Source organism: Polypterus senegalus, chromosome 10 (genome assembly GCF_016835505.1).
Source record: "Polypterus senegalus isolate Bchr_013 chromosome 10, ASM1683550v1, whole genome shotgun sequence".
Lineage (NCBI taxonomy): Eukaryota > Metazoa > Chordata > Cladistia > Polypteriformes > Polypteridae > Polypterus > Polypterus senegalus.
Window position 1 is genome coordinate 177759838 of NC_053163.1, and position 18575 is coordinate 177778412.

General features: G+C 40.8%; 1 protein-coding gene across 1 annotated transcript in view; it reads left to right on the forward strand.

Annotated features, from left to right (window-relative positions):
- The window catches only part of LOC120538322 (neuronal growth regulator 1-like), a 238603-nt gene that overhangs the window by 102017 nt on the left and 118011 nt on the right, over positions 1-18575 (forward strand). Inside the window, exon 2 of the mRNA XM_039767784.1 lies at positions 4953-5078. Coding sequence (XP_039623718.1) covers positions 4953-5078 — 126 coding nt within the window. The remainder of the gene's footprint in view (positions 1-4952; positions 5079-18575) is intronic.

An 18575-nucleotide genomic window follows, 5' to 3' on the forward strand; every position in this document is an offset into this window, starting at 1 on the left:
AATATTTTATAAATCCGGTGTATGAAGAAAGCTCCAAAGAGATGGAAATTTGAAACTACTGGAAGTAGGCTTCCACCTACTATCGGGTTAATAACTCCATTCATTAAACTTTTTATTATTTTTTTTTCCTTCCGTTTTTCATGTAGTGTTATATGACACTTAGCAAAAGGGTTTCATTATGAAGGTGGCAGCTTGTTGACTAGATAGCTCTTGACATATCACAAAGTTATTTAAGGATCCCGATGCCTCAGATTTTATTTATTGCCTGACTCATACCGTACGTGATAGGGCAGTGCACCTCAATGGCTGCCTTGCGTTTAGCGTTACCATAAAAGATTCCAGCCCACATAACACTGCCTTGGAGTAAGCTAGGGGGCTTTGAACTCCAGTCCTGCAGCGCAACTGTCTTTGTAGGTTTTCATTCTATCTTTTTTCTTAATTAGTGACCATTTTCTGATGCTAATTAACTTCTTTTGTCTAAATTTCAATTGACTTGCTATTTAAAACTCAGATCCCTTAATTGTCTCTTTTTTCCTTAATTAGCAGCCAAACGATAATGAGATACCAAACAAGCCAACATGTGACCGGCTAACCTGTGTCCATCATACAATATCTGAAAATAAAGCAAGGTGAAGGTCTCAGGGATGTTGATCTGCTAAGGTCCACAAATCATTTCAATGTTGTTCTTAGAAAAATGAAAATGAACCATTCTGAAAATGTCTGCTGTGGCACAATGAGAGTACCAGCAAGCCGTTGAATAAAATAACAGAGTTAATTAACAACAAGAATCGGCTTCTTATTAAGAAACTGGTTGGAGTTTGAGGCCCCGACTTAGCTGGCCATCTGTTATCTCACTTCACATCTCAGTTTGGATGCCATTTAAGGAATAAATGAAGCAATTCTGAAGACTGAATCTTAAAAAACATGACAATTAAAATGAAGGGAGAAGGACTTAATTAGCAGCAAAAACTGGTCACTAATTAAGAAAAGGGTTAAAATGAAAACCTGACACCACAATAGCGCTCCAGAGTTCAAGACCGCTGGATTAAATAGCTTGAGAATGACTGAGCAACACTTAAAAGGAAAATAAACACCTTGATGATTATATACTAACTAGCAAAATACCCGCGCTTCGCAGCGGCGAAGTACTGACTTTTTACTAAATTTTTATTAAGAAGAAAATTAAACCTTTTTAAACTGAGGGAAAATATACCAATAATTATTTGTTAAGGATCTCTTTGTATACCACATTGTGAGTTCGGCCCTGCAGTTGTAATAAGACCAAGCTGTGCGCTGAGCTTACTCTTGAGCATGCAACGTACAGTTGGCCATGTGAACAGTAATCTTGTCTCAAATCTCACAGCTTGGATTGCTGCTGTCATGATCGGTTTGAGTTTCATGGTTTGTTTCAATTACGACAGTATTTGCAGGATTTGTTGTGTTGAAGTGACATTCGGCATCTGTCAAGCGTTGTAAGCACACAACCGGTTTCATCGATAACTTCACATCCAGCTTTTGAGAGTTTAAACATTCATAAACATCACAGTGTCCACTACTGAAATCGTCACCTGTGAATCTAAGATGTTTAAGAGGCACTGGCAGTTGTCAAAAGGTGTAAAATATTTGGCCATTTCGGTACACTTGAAAGCGACAACCGAACAATTCACCAGCAGCCATCAACTCATATGCAGATCCATAGGTGAAGGGGTTAAGCACAGTGCTCCTGTGTAGTATAATTATCTCCTATACCGTCATCAGTCCACACCTTGATCCTGTCCCAGTCATTCAATACATAAGACACAATGTTCCTCCGGATATCAAGAGTGAGCCTGATATGGCCGTGCAATATGTAACACAGAGAATGGAAAAGGTAGGTGCCATCTCCGGGCATGGAAACCACTCGGTAAGTGACAGTTCTTTGATCGATAGTGATCACCTCGATAGACATGTTAATGGGGGTACGGTTGGAATGATAAAGGAAATGGGTACCTGAACAATGTAAAGTAAGTCTAAAATACCTAAACAATAACTATAATCGTAATAAACAAACAATAAAACAGCGGAGAAGCAGTGGATTAAATAAAAAGGCTGTAGTTATCAGCAGGGAGACATGAATCCCGTGGCCAAGCAAGGAAGGGAATGTAGAGACTGGAGCGACGGACGGTCTTATATAGGCAGGCAGCCAACAACATGGGAGGTGTTGGGATGGGGGACCGCCGCCTCACACGGTGACCGAGCTGCAGGCTATGGACGTATATATGTACGTAAGTAGGATTCAGTTAGCGTTGGGAACCCATGTACCAAATTTCTTGAAGATGAGCCCATAAGTAACAAAGACCGTTGAAATGTTCAATATGGCGGCTGAAAGTGGTATCATACCACCGAAATAAGTACTTCCATTGGTTTCGGTTAGTGCAGGGAAGCCGCCTACCAAATTTCGTGAAGATGGGGCCATAAATAAGAAAGTTCAACATGGCGGACATTGTCGACCGTTATGACCATTATGCATAGAATTTCTAAATGAAACTTGCTTAACTTTTGTAAGTAAGCTGTAAGGAATGAGCCTGCCAAATTTCAGCCTTCACCTACACGGGAAGTTGGAGAATTAGTGATGAGCGAGTGAGTGAGGGCTTTGCCTTTTATTAGTATAGATATTTTGTTCACGTTTTTACATATGTGTTATTAAGAAAAATGTGCATAAATCTGTGACTTAACTTGGGGGACAATGAAAAGAATTGGGGTAATAACACGGGATAATCCCATTTAATTTAAATATGTAAAGAACCAAAAATTTAATTTCACAGACTTCTATAGGATATTTTGTTTAAGTTTATATTTTTCACATTTGGCCCTTTTTGTGTGAATTTGCAATTGATTTCAGGGTTTTCTACCCCTGGGATTTTGACAATGAAATTAGTTTTTCACTTTAGAGTTTAGTTTTATTGTTGTGAAATATTTTTAGAATGTGTCCACCGCTGTTTTTGACCTCCTGTGTCCTCTGAGATGGAGAGCTATACATTCACAACACAATAGAAATAAAAGTGTGTTCACGTCCAAGTTCACGGATTCAATAAAGATCAAGTTCTTGCTGTTTCCTTTGTTTAATAACCTGCTGGCTAAATACCTTTTATTTTTGATATATTCTAGTCTTATTCTTGTCTTGTGATTTGGTGTTGGCTGCTGTATTCCCGATCTCCTAATATTCAAGCTGTTTTTGTACTTTGATTGCGTCTTTTCTGCTGGCTACCTTACAAAATCTTTCATGCCTTCCTACAAAGCACAACACGCTCTCTTCTCTTCCAAAATGCTAACAGGTTTCTAAATGATGTCTGCGATGCCTGGTTGCCCACAACTGGCATATTCCTCTTTAACCTATGACTTCATGAACTGAGGATGGACTAGTGTAATTAGGATGTGTAACAAGCAAAGGTTGCTGCGGAGTAGCGTGCAAATTTAAGTGTGGTGCTTCCTTCTTTTATCTCTCTATGTATAAGGCTATAAAATGTCCACCTGTCCGGTGTACATTCTCAGGCATAATGTCATCTGGTAATCTGGTAATGTCCATTGAACAAAGGCAGGTGGCCACTGTAAGACAGTTAACCATGCAGCGTATTTCTGTGTGCCTATTCTCTGGTGTCCAAAACAGCACTGGAATGTCGGTTGAAGAAAGTCGACAAAAAGCACAAAGAAAGAGGGATGGAATGTCCAATAAACAAAGACAATAAGACTCAAAAAGAAAAATGGATGTAAAAGCTAGAATGTCCACCGGACAAAGGAAAGAAGATGCCCAAAGAAAGAGTGATGTAACGCATATCTGGGGAACAGAAGTTCATAAATGCACAATGAGGTCGAAACAGAAGGACATGCCATTGTACCATTAAGCTCCTTTTAATAAACGGACATTTTGCTATGCTAGTAAATAAATAATATGATAAAGAAAGTGTCTTTGTAGAGGTTAAAATCCCAAGAAATCAATAATCCAATAAATAGGTTAACACTAAGGTTTAAAACACAGTTCTCTCCCCAGAACTTGAGCCCCAGTGCATCCATCCACATCCACATCTGTTCTGCTCTCCCCTAGGGTCTGCTCAGATGGCAGAAGACACACACTGGAAAACGTGGTCAATCATCACTGGAACGTGTCACCTCTTCCTTCCTTCGCATCCGAGGGGATCCACATGCCCTGCTTCCTTGTCCCATTACTGTCTCTGGGACCTCATTTGTTGCTCCTGCTACTCTGCTATGAACGCTACCACTGGAGCACCACTGCTCTGCGCAGGGTTTCTTTCCACCTGCCATGCCTCCTCTCCACTGCAATGCCTCCTCCCTTCTTCTAGTTGATTCACCTCTGTCATCTCCTCCGATCTCTTTTCTCCCTTTTATATCTTGTGGGCACTTAGAGAATGTCAGTGGAGAACAGCTGAGGAGATTATTCCTGCATTTAACAGGCAATCAGCTCACCTTCCCATTGAACACCCCATGGAGTGCCCCCCATACCCATAAGCCTGAGCTGCTACACTATTTCTAAAACTAAAACACACACTGCCACAGACCCCCAATGTTCTTCACCACAATGTCCCGATGCTTCAAGAGGCCTTTTTGTTGGGATAAGTGGGTTGGTGTCTGGTCATCTTGTTCTACTTCATCGAGTTGCACCTCAGGGTACCTGAAGAAAGGACAAACCCTGCAAACATTATCATTCAGAGATGCCCACCATTTCTGTTATCAAGAGTAAGTCTATAATTGCATGAAGGAGTGATGGGGATTTCTAGAGTTTGTTTTGTTGTCAGATTGTGCTTGAGATTTAAAATGAACACACATCTCACTATGATATGGTTGTGGCTGTAATCAAAGCTGTCTGTTTAAGCACTTTTATCCTGCAGCAGCACTTTATCTAAGATAATTAAAATTCATGATTTAATTTTTTTTTTTTTTGGTTTGTTTCTTTACAGTTCCCCCAAAGATATGCGAAATCTCTCCCAACGTTGTGGTTAACGAAGGCAGCAACGTGACACTCTTCTGTCAGGCGAAAGGCAAACCAGAGCCTTCCATTTCTTGGAGACATATAACTCCATCAGGTGAGTAGGAATCCTATGCCAATAACTTTTATACCCACAGCCCACCGTACTTCATGCTGCTTCTTCAAATTGCTCTTATATTGTATTTTGAAAGTCAATGTCAGTCTGGATGTGCAGATATACCACAAGGAAAAAAAAGCATTTTCTCAGATATTAAGAAAGAGAAGTCAAATTCCTTGAGTTCAGCTGTCTGTTGCAGTGAAGGACGGGCATTAGATCATGTGACAGTTTAAGAATGCACATGTTAAAAATATTTTTTCTACTAACGCTAATTGACAAATTCTTATCTGGTTACCATAACCTATAAATTAACTTGATTTATGTATTTAATAATGGTAACCAGACTTACTTTTCCATTATTAAAGAATATAGCTGCTGCCATGAGATTCCCAAGGGTTGCTAGGTCCCCTGGTGAGGCCTCTTTAATGGTTGTTATACAGGGCTGATTCTTAATAAATCAATATTTTATACTGGACCTTTATTCTGGAATATAGTTAAATGAATGCAATATATAATACATATTAATACAGAAGGAGTTGAGTTGGTTTGCTCAGAGCTGTGCAGAGAATTGTAAAGATTCAAAACTTTGAGATAGGTGTTTGAAGCGCAACTCTGTTAGTTTATACCTACTTTCCTGCTAAAAGTAGGGCACATCACAATTAGGATGCCATGTTATATAGTTACGAAGCAGAAATGCTGTACTTCTGTATGTTCTGAGTTATTTCTACTTTACTCAAGTATTCAGTTTTCTGCCTACTTTTACTTCACTGCTGTACCTTTACTCCAATATACTTTGCCGGACATGTTTGTTGCTGCAATAATATGCTGAAGGTGGCGTGGGGGTAGTGCTGCTGCCTTGCAGAAACGAGACCAGGGTTCACATCCTGCGTGGAGTTTGCATGTTCTCCATGTGTCTGTATGGGTTTCCTCCCACTGACCAAAGACTTGTAGCTGAGGTGAGTTGGCCTGTGTGTGTGACTGACGCCCTGTCCAGGGTTTGTTCCTGCCTTGCTCCCCATGCTTGCGGTGACTGGCACTAGTTTCCCCATGACTCTCATCTGGATCAGCGGGTTCTGAAAATGGATGGGTATAAAATGTAGAGAGATCCTACAGTACGTTGAATTGCACTGTGGAATACCTGGGGACACACCTGCCGACAAAGACTGGCACAAGTGCAGCACACAACACACTTTTGTTTGCACACTTGCAGCACTCTTTCCTTGCCCCCCAAAGCACAGCACAGTAGAAAACACCAAACATCACAATACACAGTCCTTTTGTCTTCGTCTCTCTCGCTCTCTCTCAAACTTCGGCAACCTCCTTTCCGACTCATGAGGAGTGGCAGATGGTTCCTTTTATAGGACTCCAGGTGTCCAATGAGCTTCAGCAAGGTTGAGCTTCCATGCTCCAAACCTGTGACCCCATGGCAAGCCAGAGGGGCTGCCCTCTAGCGTTCCAGGGGAGATAATGTCCTAAATAAGCTCTCCCCCCCAGTCCTTCCATTATTGAGGCGTCCTGGCGTACTTAAGTATACTGTGACAGATGGCCAGGGCCCATGCCCGGCCGGGCTGCCCCTGCAGCATATATGCCAGGGGAGCAAGCATGGGAGACACAACATCTTCCCCTGGCAGCCTCCCTGGGTAACAGCGGTGCCTCAGACTCCCCCAGGGCTTCATGGGGGTTGGAGTTTTGTGCAGCCCTGCTGGGTTCTGCAGGCACCACCAGGGGTTGCTGCAGCAGGAGCTGCTAGGCCCTTCTGGGAATTAGTTTCGCCACACCCGGAAATGCAACCAGATGTCAGCAATCAGGCATCTGGAGCACTTCCGGGTGGCCAATAAAAGGAGCCAGCAACCACCACTCAGTGGCCAGAGTCGAGTGACAGAGGACGAGGTTGCCTGGGAGGAGTAGTGATGCAGAGGAAGAGTGGTTTGCTTTTGTGTGTCCATCTTTTGGAACTGTGTTGTGGCTGGGCGACACAGGGAAGACGTGCCCTCCAGCTGAAGAAATAAAAGTCTCCTTATTTTATACGTGTGCCTCCTTGTCCAATCTGTGTCGGGTCAGGCGCATATATAGTGCTTTATTACAATACTTAATATCAGATACTGTCATACTTCTACGTGAGTAGTCTTGGGCAAATTTTCCTTTTACGTGAGTAACTTTTCAGTAAGGCATCTCTACTGTACTTGTACCCAAGTATGGCTGCTGAATACTTCACACAATGCTGGCATAATGGAAAAATGGTCACCAGCCCACCAATATGAAACAAGTCCAAAGTAGTAGTTGAATACTGTATTTAGACAAACAGATGAAAATCAAAATGAGTGATCATAGACAAAACAGTAATAAGGTGACTGTAAAAAACAGAATGACGTACAAGATGGACAGGGTGTTGTATTCAGTCAGGTAAATGTTTAGATACAAGCGGCAGGATGGAGTTCATGAGGTTTTGTTTTAGGGGTAAGACAAAGCATTAAGCAAAATTTCAGTTTCACAAGAAAACATTTTATCTTTTAATCAAAATATGAACTAGAACTGGAAGTCATAACTTGAATTATTCTTTCCAAGGCCTTATAATTGGCTTGAGCACAAGCCTCTTGTGGGGTTTGGATTACCAGATGTCCCATAATTCACGGGACAGTCACACTTTCCATACCCGATGTTTGTGCCCCAATTTATTTAGAAGGAGCAGGCTGAAGACGCATCCATCCGACATCCTTGTAAATTTAAAAGTAACCGAGGGGCTTGAGTATCTCTTGCTGGACCGTAGAACCTGCCCATCCTGTCGTAATCCTTCCAATGAACTTAACATTGGACCTGAGAGTCCAGACCTCGAGAGTTCAGTATTTTTTGAATTTCACTAATTCTCACTACTAGCGCTGATTGTTGGAATTTGGCAGGTTGGCAGTTTCCTAAGAAGTCGCCTCTTCGGCTGGCTAAGGCAAAGATCCTATTTTCCTAGTGCCACATAATGCTTTGCAAGGCCAGTGTGGCTATAACAGAGCAGTAGAGCTGTAGAAGGGGATGCCAGTACCCGATCTGTGCTACCTGCCCAATTTGTGTTGCGCACGTGCAGAGCATTCACATCTGTGTACTGCAAGGCATACTCCACCTCACACTTTCTGCTTCATGCACATCGGGAACTCCAGAAAGATTTACACCCCACATGGCTTTAGCCTCCTTAGTGTTATGTTTACTCCCAGAAAAATGAACCAAAAATATATATTTCATTTTGTTTTCAGTAAGAACAAATTTTATTATTTGTAACAAACATGTAAATAACAAAACATCAATATAAATTCAGTTGGAAAATTATGTTAAGTGTGCACTGCTGCACTGATGAAGATTCAATATGCGTCCTTCGTGAAACAGTCACCGTCACACATTGCACTCGTGACAGTGGCAGTGTGTTTCTTTGCATACTATTCTTATAATATTTTTTCTGCTGCTTGCGCATAAGAGTGTAGAATGGCAGTGCCTGATGCTTTGTGTTATTGCAGACTATCACGATGCAAGGCTTAGTGACTTCCAAATTTCCCTCGACACAAACATTGACAGTGGCTGCATTGTGAACAGTGCTTAGGAGGCTAATGTCTTTCTTCTGCTTCCTTTTGAATGCAATCATTTTGCCGTTATGCCACACACCTACTTGCACCGTGGTTAAGCTTCACAGGACTGAACTCACCAGGTATATCATGGCGGTTCAGTTATACAGTGCACTGTGCATCAGTTTTGCTATCCGTGTCAATGTCAGATGACAGATTCACAATGCCACCACTGTCACTTGATTCAGCTAACGGTTCAGTTTCACCTTCTGATACTGGCTTTACGGTATTTTGTTGACACACCAGTGTGTGTTTTAGTTGAAGGCTCCACCCCACTCATGAATATTGATGAGTTACCATAGAATGGCAAAACGCATACAAATATTTATGATTGTTTTGCAGCATGATGTTGTCTTATCTACTAGGTGGCAGCAGAATACTGTCCTAAATGTTGTTTGGGTGCAACAACACTTATTCCGAGAGACATTCAGGATTTACCATTTTTCCAACGAGCCTGAGAGACGTCAAGGAAGTTAAGGTGATCAGCAACAAAACACGTTAAGTGTTATAAAAATGCAGTTGTTGCATACTTAGCATCTTTGCTTAATGTCTGATCGGGGTTATTTTAAAAAGCTGGAAGCTTTTGATCCGTCTGTTTAGTAGGTCACCAGGAAATCCGTTACAACAAAAGCAGGCCTTGAAGTTTTTGCCAAAGTCTCACTCTAAAAAGTAAAAGTTGCTTATAAATGCTCTTATTAGTGTATTCTTATGGCTTTAATCTGTCGTTGCCTGCATGGAGTTAAACCTGTTTATGAGAGTCTCACAAAGTTTCCTGTTGTCTCTTGATGTGTCTAATGAATTGTTTCTGGAAGACAGTCATTTGAGTCTTGAGCCCAATATTGTATTATCGACTTGACACTACCAAGACCAGCTGTCGGCCATGGTTAAGCTATCAGTATTTCATTTTGCACATATCTATTTATCTCAAGGTTGAACCGCCGTTGGGATCTCCCGGGTTGGTTTTTAAATTTGCTTTGTCTGTTACAGTGCTGTGCACAGTGCGTTATTATTTAATCTCGAAGAATTTCCCCTAATCATTTCAAATTTTTTATCAGTCTTGACTTGGCAGGGCATGACATAGTCACCTTTGTTTTCTTCCTAAGATTTGTTTTCTTGTTGTTGTTTCTTTCACTTTATTTTAGACGACATGCTGGGCAGTTTGTTTTTTTTTATTTTTTTAAGAAGCTGAAAGGGGAATCTTCTATGGATGTGGGTGACTTTAGATACAAGAGAGAAGGTGAACGGGTTATAGACTGAAATATACAACTACCTTAGATTAATAGAGTCCAGCTGCAGAAGAGACAGCCTGAAGTCTCGGACAGATTCCGCGACCTGAGACATTCTAAGGCCCGTAAGCCAACGCCCCTTTCAGCAGCATCTCTTTTGACTCCACCCACTTTCTAGGAGTCTCTCCCCCTGTTTCACTGGCGTACTGATGCATATATGATACGCACCTCTCAGTACCTGCTCTCAAACCAGTTGACTTGGTAGTTTGGAGGCCTGCTTATCTCCGCATTTATTAAACTTCTAAACTATTGAGGTCTCTTAGTTCTGCATCTGAAGCAAAACCACAGAATGGATGTGTCTTTTCTTATTGGTTTAACTCTTTCAGGGTAGATGACGACTTTTGTCGAAATTCAGGGGTAGAGGACGGTAATCAGCTGTAAACTGTGACAAAACTCGTCGTTATGTTTTAGTTTGACTCTCTTTTAAGTTAACTTCATTGATTTGACTGAGATTTCCTGCGTGTGCATGAGTAGTGAAGAGCAAACAACAACCCCTGAAATGGCATTGACATCTGGCAAAAGACCAAAGCAAATGCGGAAAGCAAAATACTCCATGGATGGCGTTTTGTGTATCATATCGCTGAGTCTGACTCTGAGTTGTTAGACTTTAATGTAAGTGATCTGGAGATCGAAGACGAAAGTGAGGAGCCAGTGTCAGCTGATCGTGGTGCTGAACATGTCCGTGTAGCAACTGCACCTACGCCAACGTTCTTATGGGAGGACTGCCTCTTACGATGACAAGAGGCACAAACCAGATTGCGTCACACTGTGACTGCCACCGCTGCACGAAGACAGCCAGGCAGCCAACCCATCTCGTATTCCTGCTTGTCATTGAGCTGCCATTGTGCATCTGCTGCTGCCAGAGTCACCGAACGGGCGCCAACACCAGCCATGGCATGCAGCAAAAGATGTTTTATATTGATTTATGTGTGAAGCCATTGCTTTGTGTACTTTTCTGAAAACTGGAAAAAATATTCAGCCACCAAAGAGTTAATATATATATAAATATATATGTGTGTGTGTGTGTTTTCAGAAGTCAGTTTTTTTTTGTGAAAAAATAAAATTAATCAATTTTATTTAGATAAAGCAACACATAATGTTAAAAATGTCCACTGAATCCAATTAGTAAATTATTTAATTGCACAGTTATACAAGAATAATAAGAAACGTAATTTTCCTCACATAAATAGAAAAAGGGCTCCAGGCCTCATAGTGTCTGAAGTGCTAAGATCTGTCAGAGTCCTAAAACTGTCCTGAGTGCAGCTGCATACTTCTCTGATAGATAGATAGATAGATAGATAGATAGATAGATAGATAGATAGATAGATAGATAGATAGACGGACGGATATCTATCTATCTATCTATCTATCTATCTATCTATCTATCTATCTATCTATTTATCTATCTATCTATCTATCAAGTCACACATGAGCAAGAGGGGCCATTGTTGCTAGCATCACTTGCTTCTGCCTCCACAGCTCAAAGAAGTTGCCTAGCAAGGTCAACTCATTCTGCCCCTTCTGGGCCAAGTCCTATAAAGTCGATGTCACCAGAAGAAGGTGTCTCACTTGGGTTTGAGCCAAACCAGAAAATTGTGCTCCTCAAAGCCAGACCCATTCAACCGAGTAGCATTTGCAAAGCGAGACATTGCTATATCCTGTTTTTCTGTCTTTAAGGGCATCGTGCATTTGTCTTGTTTTCAGTTTATTTCTTGAATTAAACTGGACAATGCAGCTCTTTTAGAGCCGATACTTAGTCCCGTTCAGTCATTCAGTCATTATCCACCTCACTATATCCTAACACAGGGTCACAGGGGTGAAAAATGGAAAAAATATTCAGCCCCCAAAGAGTTAATATATATATAAATATATGTGTGTGTGTGTGTGTTTTCAGAAGTCAGTTTTTTTTGTGAAAAAATAAAATTAATCAATTTTATTTAGATAAAGCATCACATAATGTTAAACATGTCCACTGAATCCAATTAGTAAATTATTTAATTGCACAGTTATACAAGAATAATAAGAAACGTCATTTTCCTCACATGAATAGAAAAAGGGTTCCAGGCCTCATAGTGTCTGAAGTGCTAAGATCTGTCAGAGTCCTAAAACTGTCCTGAGTGCAGCTGCATACTTCTCTGATAGATAGATAGATAGATAGATAGATAGATAGATAGATAGATAGATAGATAGATAGATAGATAGATAGATAGATAGATAGATAGATAGATAGATAGATAGAAACATGCATGCGAAGTGTATGGGTGCCCCCGTGAATGAGCAAAAAGACCAGCACTGGTTAAAAATTATCAGAAAATTATCATACACTATCTGCGGTGGGTTGGCACCCTGCCCAGGATTGGTTCCTGCCTTGTGCCCTGTGTTGGCTGGGATTGGCTCCAGCAGACCCCCGTGACCCTGTGTTCGGATTCAGCGGGTTAGAAAATGGATGGATGGATGGATATCATACACTATTGCATTCAAACTTCATTTGTAAAATCTTCAATTGCGATTTTAAAATTTTCATAAACATGAAGTGATAGCGCTGCTGCCTCACAACAAACAGACCTGGGTTCATGTCTTAGATGCTTCCTGTATGGAGTTTGCATGCTCTCCCCCTGTGTGCATGGGTGTCTCCCCACAATCCAAAGACATGCAGGTTAGGTGGTCTGGCAACATTAAATTGGCCCAAGTGTATGTGTGTGTGTGTGTGTGTTCACCCTGTCGAGGGGATTGTTTTTGCATTGTGCCCAAGTGATGTATCAGTGCATCCTCCTAACTTCCTCTCCTCCTCTTATGCTTGCTGGGATTGGCTCCAGACCCCCATGACCCTGCTCGGGATTAGGTGGATTTAGAAAATGGTATGGCATTAAAATATCAAATGCTTTTACATTTGCATCAGGAGCAGATTTACCTACTGTCACTGTGGCTGTCAATGTGTTCAGCTGGTTCTCCATTGAAGTCCATTACAGAATAAATTCTGTAATCTCTGTTCTGCATAAAAATATAACATTGATATTTTTCTCAGTATCCCTATGAACAATACAGATTAAATAACAGATAAAACCTGTTTTAGATGGAGGATTCTTTTAGGACCCTGACTGGCTACATCTTTTGTTTGTGTAAAGTTTAGATTCCAAATGTATTTTTAACTTTCACGTATCAAAACCCTCTAGAAGTGGCATCAGATATACGACCTATGGTAGGGTTAGACTTGACACTCAGAACGCTAACACGCACACATCATGGCTGCCACACATTCCCAATGCTCATTTGATGCGTCCCCTGAGCACGTTGTCAGAAATTAACACGACGTGTGCACGAGTTACGTTACTGGCAAAATTTTGGGTGGCATGTGTGTTGAAGTTTTGGTACGTGACATCAGCATCGTTGTTTACTATCAACATCTCCATAGTGACAAACTTGCCTGTCTGAACAGCTGGCATCAAATCGGCAGCTCTTTGAAAGTGGATGTAGAAATGTGCAAGAGATTCGAGATTTATACATCCGTGCAAAGTGGAAAATGTCTGAGAAAAGAAGTGGGGATTCGGCTGTTGCGTGATAATGCAGTGTGACGGTGAGCCGCATTGCAGCTCCAATAGGATGAATGTGCGTGCTTCAATGTTTGATGAACGGCTTGATATGAAGAAGCAAATGATGAAACTTAAATGCTGACATACGAAAGTATTTATGGTGCTTTACTTCATCTATTTCTCGCATAGGCAATAAAAGAGTCGCTTATTCCCCATCGTAATGACACTGTAGCGGTCTGGTGCCGTTAAGATTCACACCGTCAAAGAGACGGCGATTTACCCTATATGCTCACGTATAACTCGGGTCTTGAAACTCAAAAAATCAATCATAAAATCAGACCCCGACTTATACGCCCGTTCAATAATACAACACTTTTTTTTTTTACATCTTCTTGCCTCCTCCAATCTCGCACCAGTTTCTCAGACACATCGAATTTTGTTGTAGCCGTGCAGTTACCAATTTCTTTCGCTACTTCAACGAAGTTTAATTTAAAACCAGCTTCATATTTTCTTCTGATTGAACGCTTTATCGTAGATATGGGATACTCTTATGATAAAAGGTGTATGAGGGTGTGAGATACAAAAAACACAAAATAGTGCAAATGTTGCTTCGGAATAGCTCGGGTATAACCGTGTGGTCATGTAGGCACAATAGAGAGAGAGAGAGATTAGGAGCACACGCTGATACAGTGCATTGCAGCACCCACATGGAAAAAAAAGGCTGTGTGCTCCGTGGTTACTCTCTAAGCTGGGCGTTAGCATATCGTAATCCCTTGTACCAATAGCGTGAGTTTTCCGCATTTGACTTATACGACCGACATTATAAAGTATCAGAAATTATACTGTAAAATCAACTCTGCGGGAGAACTTATCTGCGAGTATATACTGTATGTAGTTTTTTTGGTGGAGATTCCGGGGACGCACCCAGCCTTGGCCCGACCCGCACGCACTCACAAGCAGAGACAAAAAAGCCACCGGTAATAAAAAAGCAAATAAAGAATGTATTAAACAATAATGTACAATACACAAGAAAATAAACCACAACAATAAACACTCACTATAAAGTCCATGGAAAACAGCAATGGATGAAATGCAATGATGGAGGTAGATAGTCCGGAGATCCGCAAGTTGGATGGGAATGTAAAGATAGTCCTACCGGTATTTCCTGATGAAGTGAAGATGGATGAATGGGATCAGGAGCGCTCCTTTCTTCACAGGATGACAACAAAAATCCTCGGACAGTCCTCATGTTCAGGAAGTCACCAGACAGACCATAGCCCAAAACAAGAGACAATCCAGGACAAAGCAAGAATCCACAGGTATCAGAACGGAAGGTAGATAGGCAGGTAACACAAAATACTTCTCTTCTTTTTGGTAACACTAGTCCCCTTTTAAATGTCGCACCGGCCTCCTTGTACCCAACAGCCCCCTGCACCCTCAGCAGATGACCAATCAGAGCCACTGCAGGGACTGCTGGGAATTGAAGTTTCAAGCACTGTTAAAACATAATACAATTAGAGCTCTCACATACCACCTTCTGTGTTGCTGTTGCTTTCTTTGTTTGCACCTTCAGAAAAGCATAACGCACTGCCACCTGGTGGAGTCCTCCACATTTACATAAAGTACATGTGCATAGTCAGTACACTACTTGCATAGCAGCAGCAACCACAAGTGTATGCGTCACATGGGGTCAAGTGTATCCCAGCCCTACCTTGGTACTGAATTCACTTTGATTTCTAAGACATTACATAGGGATCTATAACACTACCAGATGACATCTTTAGTTTTAGATGTTTAGGGTCTCATCTTCAAGCTGTTAGTTCATGTTGCTCCTAATGGATATATTCTTTCCTACCATTATTTCTCGTCTTCTGCCCAACTCACACTCCACTGTCACTCATTCAAACTTGTTATAATAACTTGTTGCCAGAAATAATTCCTTTCAGAAATGAACCTCACTCAAATTACAAAAACTTCTAAACCATTCCAGCTCTTCTCTTTTTTAGAATTTTTTATCCCAGTACAAAAACACACCATAACAACATGGCTGTGGTTCATCTACCTCATCTACCATCTTTGAGGTTATTTCCACATCTCAGTTTTCTCCTAAGTGCATTTCGGGTCATACCTCATAATCCAAGCAGATGTTCTATCATGAAATTAGAAATTCCTGATAAAACATCTTGGATAGTGATCAACTACAACTTGAAATTTCTACCACCTGCAGGCTCAGATATTATTCAAAGTGTCATTTGTCAATTATTTCAATAGTTCTTTTTGGACGGTATGTGAGCCAAGTTTTTCACTTGCACATCTCCTTTGTATTTCCAATTTCTGCCAACCCATTAAACACCAGTCACTTCCACTGTCAAGGAGAAATTCTGCCAAAGGTTTTTGTTTCAGTGTGACGTACACATGATGAATTCACTCATACCTGAATATTAAAAGGAATTGTGACTTGTAGGGGGTGCTAACTAGACAACATCCTACATGCCCTTATTGCAATTGGAGTCCAGTAAAGTGCGCCGATCACTTCAGGAGTTTTGGACACTGCTGCAAATGGCCTTTTTATTGTGTCAAAAGCATGTTATGTTTTATGTGTGTGTATATACAGTTTATATACTGTGGACGCTAGGTGGCACTGTTGCCCCTTAAACCCAACGAACAGACATGCAGGACACAGGTTAAAAGCACCAAGAAGATTTTTTAATTATTTTATTCTATAAACATTGCCCCTAGGCACCACAGGCTCAAATAACAGGTAAATAATCAAAATAGCACAATAATAAACACAATTCTCTCTCTCTCTATCTCCTGCACACCTCCCAGCAAGTTTTGTCAACCTTCTCCTGACTCCGATTCACTTGCTGGGTTTTCAGCAGTCCTTTATATAAGGTCCGACCTGGGTCAGATGGAGAACTTGAGTTTAATGTTTGCCCGGAAGTACTTCTGGACTCCTCGTCCTCATGACTTGATAGTACTTCCGGCCTATGTAGAAAATAAGAGTCCTAAAAAGGGCTTCTCACAAACTCCAAAAGTCCATGATACCCTGCGGGAATCTGAGGCACTATTAAGCTGTAGGGAAGCTGCCATCTAGTGCTTTGGGGGAGGCAGTGTCCAAACATAGCTGACTTCCCTCATCCTTCCATCCTCAGGGCGTCCTGGCTGGGTGGAGCTGCTGGCTGTCCCTTACATTATATATGTCCTAGGGTTTTACCCCCTACTCACTACACTTGCCACCCCCCTGCCTGCGCTACGCGCCAGCCACTTTGCATTTCTGCCACTCGCGTTGTGACGAGAGGGGCTGAACCCACCCCAAGGAGATGTGGTCGCTCCTCCGAATCCCCCTCTTAAACGGCGATACAATGGGAAACAAATGCTTGATCAGCTGCTGGCTTGCTGCTGCCATGCCACGTGATCTGCATCTCACGCAGCGCTTCAAACATTTAAAATCCTGTACAGCAGCTGTCCTACTCTTTCTCTTTTATTTCCGGCCCCGGGCATGGTTAAATCTTTTGGCACAAAGTCTTGTCTCGTGGGACGTGAGTTCTTGATATTTTAACTTTATAATTTAAAATTGGAAGAAGAATATGAAAATCTAACAACATCACATTAAAGTTCGATAAATTCTGAAAAGAATGATACCAAACATTTATATGTAAGTTTTAAAATAAGCCAGATTTAAAACGTGATAAACACCATCACATAAAAAGTCACATAAAATTGTGGCACAAAATCGTTTAGGTTTAGGATTTTATATAAAGTAGATATCTCTATTATATAAAAAAAAATCCTTTTTTTGGAAGATTTTTTCAAGTCCCGCAAGATGAGTCTTTGGCCATGAGATGTTTTCAAGTCATGCTCTCCTCTCAACCATTTTCAGCCACACACAGTAATCTCACCTCTCATTCGAGTGAATGCTTTTGACAGACACAGTTCCTGCTCTCTCAGCTCTTATAAATTTTAACGTTTTCCTCACTTTAAGTTCCCAATTAAAGAAGATATATTATTTCCAAATCTTATTGAAGGGTTATCAACATAAAAAATGAAATGCAATAACAAATGAAAGGTAATATAGTACATTTTCCGCCAATAACATTACACAACAAAGGAGATCTTGACATGTCATTCATATTAAAATGTTAACAGTTTCCCATTAAAATAGCTATTGCAAAGACAATTAACAAATCTCAGAGCCAAACATTAGACAGAAGTCATTTTATTTAATAGAGGGAATGAAACGAAATTCAATCACGGGCAGATATACGTTGCATTGTTACGATGAAAGTCCAAACACAGAATCAAAATTCAATGCGATATTGATGAAAATTTAATTTAAAAACTGTTTTTAAAGTTTAAAAAGTATTTGCGTGTTAATTTGAAAGCCAAACAGAACACAATCGTATTACGCAATGGATAATTCTAACGCAACATGAAACATAATTTACTTTCAAATTATTACATTATTACATTACTGTTTTATAACATGGTTAATTATTTGCTGTAATGTAAAATAGTTCTATTATGCATATGTAACATTTCCCATGAAAATAAAAATCTGTTTGAATTGTATAACTGCATCCCCATATGTGAGTGACAGAACTGCAAAGAGGCTAGCAGGTAGTGCAGGCACAGGGGTTGGCAAGCGAAGCAAGCAGTGGGCAAAGCTCCCTATTTTATATATATATATATATATATATATATATATATATATATATATATATATATATATATATATATATATATATATATATATATATAAATATATATATATTTTTTAATAAAGTATTTTATAGCCCGACCCGGCACAGAATGACGCAGAGGCATGTACAAAATAATAACAAACATTTATTGATCTTCAGCTGTGGGACACGTCTTCCCCGTGCCACACAGCCCAACTCAGTCCCAAAGCACAATTGCAACACAACACACTCTCTTTGTCCTTTATCACCACTCCTCCTCAAGCTTAGTCCTCCTCCTCCCAACTCTGGCCCTTAAATGGTGGTGGCTGGCCCTATTTATCGCCCACCTAGAAGCGTTCCAGGTGCTTGACCACCTGTTCCTAATTGCACTTCAGGG